The sequence below is a fragment of the Salpingoeca rosetta genome, assembly GCF_000188695.1.
Source record: "Salpingoeca rosetta unplaced genomic scaffold supercont1.19, whole genome shotgun sequence".
Classification (NCBI taxonomy): Eukaryota; class Choanoflagellata; order Craspedida; family Salpingoecidae; genus Salpingoeca; species Salpingoeca rosetta.
The window spans coordinates 402,434-404,904 of NW_004754915.1; the positions used below are offsets into that span (position 1 = coordinate 402,434).

A 2,471-nucleotide genomic window follows, 5' to 3' on the forward strand; every position below is an offset into this window, starting at 1 on the left:
TCACACACACACACACACTCACGCACGCTCGCACACGAACGCACACACACACACACACACACACACACACACACACACACACACACACACACACACACACACACACACACACACACACACACACACACAATAGCACCCGTTCCGCCACGGCGCCACTCATCATCACCTGCTCAAGAGAAACTGCACGCAGCCGTTCCGTGGGCGTGAGATGCGGCTGACGCGAGCGCAATGACATACGCGCACGCATTCGCCGCCTGCGTGCACTCGACGGCGCAGAGGAAAACGCCCTTCGTCCACGATCACGCGGCGAGCGATGGGCCGTCATGGCGGTGGTGGCTGTGGCTGTGGTTGCTACATCCTCCTCGTTGCTGGTGCTGACGTGTTGGTGTTGTTGGTCGGTGTCATCGTCGGCTGGGCAGCCACCGCGTGCATCAACCTCCTGTGCTCCTTCATTGATGGGCTGCGGGGATTGCTTGGGACCTCCACTACCAGCACCGTTTGCACTTCGTTCGCCCGCAAGTTTGTGCCCACCTTCGCCTTCATCACCATCATCACCATCGTCGTCGTCGTCGTCGTCGTCGTCACTGCTGCTGCCATGCACGTCTGTGGCTGCGTCCAATCCCGCTCGCGTGCGTGTGTTTGATGATGACTGCACGTGCTCTGTGAGCGCCGACGTCAGCTCACGTGCGAGTGCTGTTGTTGTTGTTGTTGCACCCTCCTCGCGGTGTGTAAGTGACGTGTGCGAGCGAGTTTCTGGCGTCCACAGCGATGGTGGTGTTGATCCGAGAATGTCGTGTGCAGGAATCGACGAGAACCAGCGTGATGACGTGTGAAGAAGCCGATCAAGCACGCCACCGCCACCCTGCTGCTGCTGCTGCTGCTGCTGCTGTTGTTGTTGTTGCTGCTGCTGCTGCTGTTGTTGTTGTTGTTGTTGTTGTTGTTGTTGTTGTTGTTGTTGTTGTTGTTGTTGTTGTTGTTGTATGGAGGTAGAGGATGGCACGGCCGAAAACTGCCCGGTGTGGCTGTCACCACCATGCTCCTGTTGCTGCAGCTGCTGCTGGCGCTGCTTGCGACGGATAAACCACAGCAGCGTCGACTTGATGTGCAAGCGGTCCTGTTGTTGTTGTTGTTGTTGTTGTTGTTGTTGTTGTTGTTGTTGTTGTTGTTGTTGTTGTTGTTGTGGCGTACACGCGGATGAGTGCATGCAGATGCAATGGCAATGCACAGAACAGCATAGCGTTTCAGGTTCACACACACACACTTTTTCACAGCACACACAGCGAGGTGGAAGTCGACGTGGTAATATCGGTACTTCAAACGAAAGGACGTACATGTGGAGGAGAGACGAGGATGGCAATTTCACGTTCAATGGCTTTCAACGCACGGTCAACAACTCTGTACAAACACACGTACATCGATGAGCACGCGCGACGTTGTGTGAGGATAGAAAGTGAAGAAGCGTTTGGAGCAACCAACACACACACACACACACTCATACACGCACTCATACACGCATACAAGCACCTGATGTCTCGTTGAAGCGCAGCAATTTCCTTCTTGATGTCGTCTTGCGATTTTTGCTGCAAGTGAGAGCTGAGCGTCACCACCTCGTTGTGCTCGGCAGCAGCCTAGAGCGAGAACGACCCACGAGCAGGCACAAATGAGTGCAATTTCACGTGTGTTTGTGTACACGAGCGCATGCCTACATATAATGGAAGTGGAGGTATCACATATCCACCCACCCACCCACCCACCCACCCACCCACACACACACACACACACACACATTCACCCGTCCACCCCTTACACACCTGGAATTTCGTCGTGTCAGCAAATATGACATTTGTCATAATGTCCTGAAGAGCACACGCACGTGCACACGCAGATATACACGCACATGCACGTGAGAACAGCGCATGTTTCAAGCGCACACAAGGGTTCAGCACACTCACTCAAACACACACGCACACAAGATCAAGCGGGCACGATGCTTGTGTCTGTGCCTCACCAGCGCCGCTGCCCACTGCTCTGATGTCGTCTCCATCTTCAGCTCGGGGTAATGTGTGCTCGTGCTGCGGTACAGCTTTCGCCCGCCAAAGAACTCCTGCAGAGCACATACGCGAACACACGTGCGCACATGTGCAAGCACGACCACAGCAAAGGAGCGGGTGGTGAGCAAACCAGAGATTAAGAGGGGGTGGAAGTGCAAGCGAGTGAGTGCGTGTGTGTGCGTGCGTGCGTGCGTGCGTGTGCGTGTGCGTGTGTGTGTGTGTGTGTGCGTGTGTGTGTGTGTGTGTGCGTGTATTTCACCTCGGCCGTCGGTGGCGGGACGTCAACAGCAGCTGCCGAGTGCATGCGATGAATTGCAATGTGAGTCGATTCACAGGAAGAGGCTATTGTTTCAGTGCTGGAACATTGCACACACACACACACACACACACACACACACACACACGACGACGACACACACA

General features: G+C 54.8%; 1 protein-coding gene across 1 annotated transcript in view; it reads right to left on the bottom strand.

The window, feature by feature from the left end:
* Positions 1-2,471, bottom strand: part of PTSG_07834 (uncharacterized protein) — a gene marked incomplete at both ends in the record, with an annotated part of 15,447 nt that overhangs the window by 5,212 nt on the left and 7,764 nt on the right. The window contains 5 exons of the mRNA XM_004991581.1: positions 167-913; positions 1,332-1,395; positions 1,525-1,628; positions 1,812-1,856; positions 2,009-2,104. Of these exons, the coding sequence (XP_004991638.1) occupies positions 167-913; positions 1,332-1,395; positions 1,525-1,628; positions 1,812-1,856; positions 2,009-2,104 (1,056 nt within the window). The remainder of the gene's footprint in view (positions 1-166; positions 914-1,331; positions 1,396-1,524; positions 1,629-1,811; positions 1,857-2,008; positions 2,105-2,471) is intronic.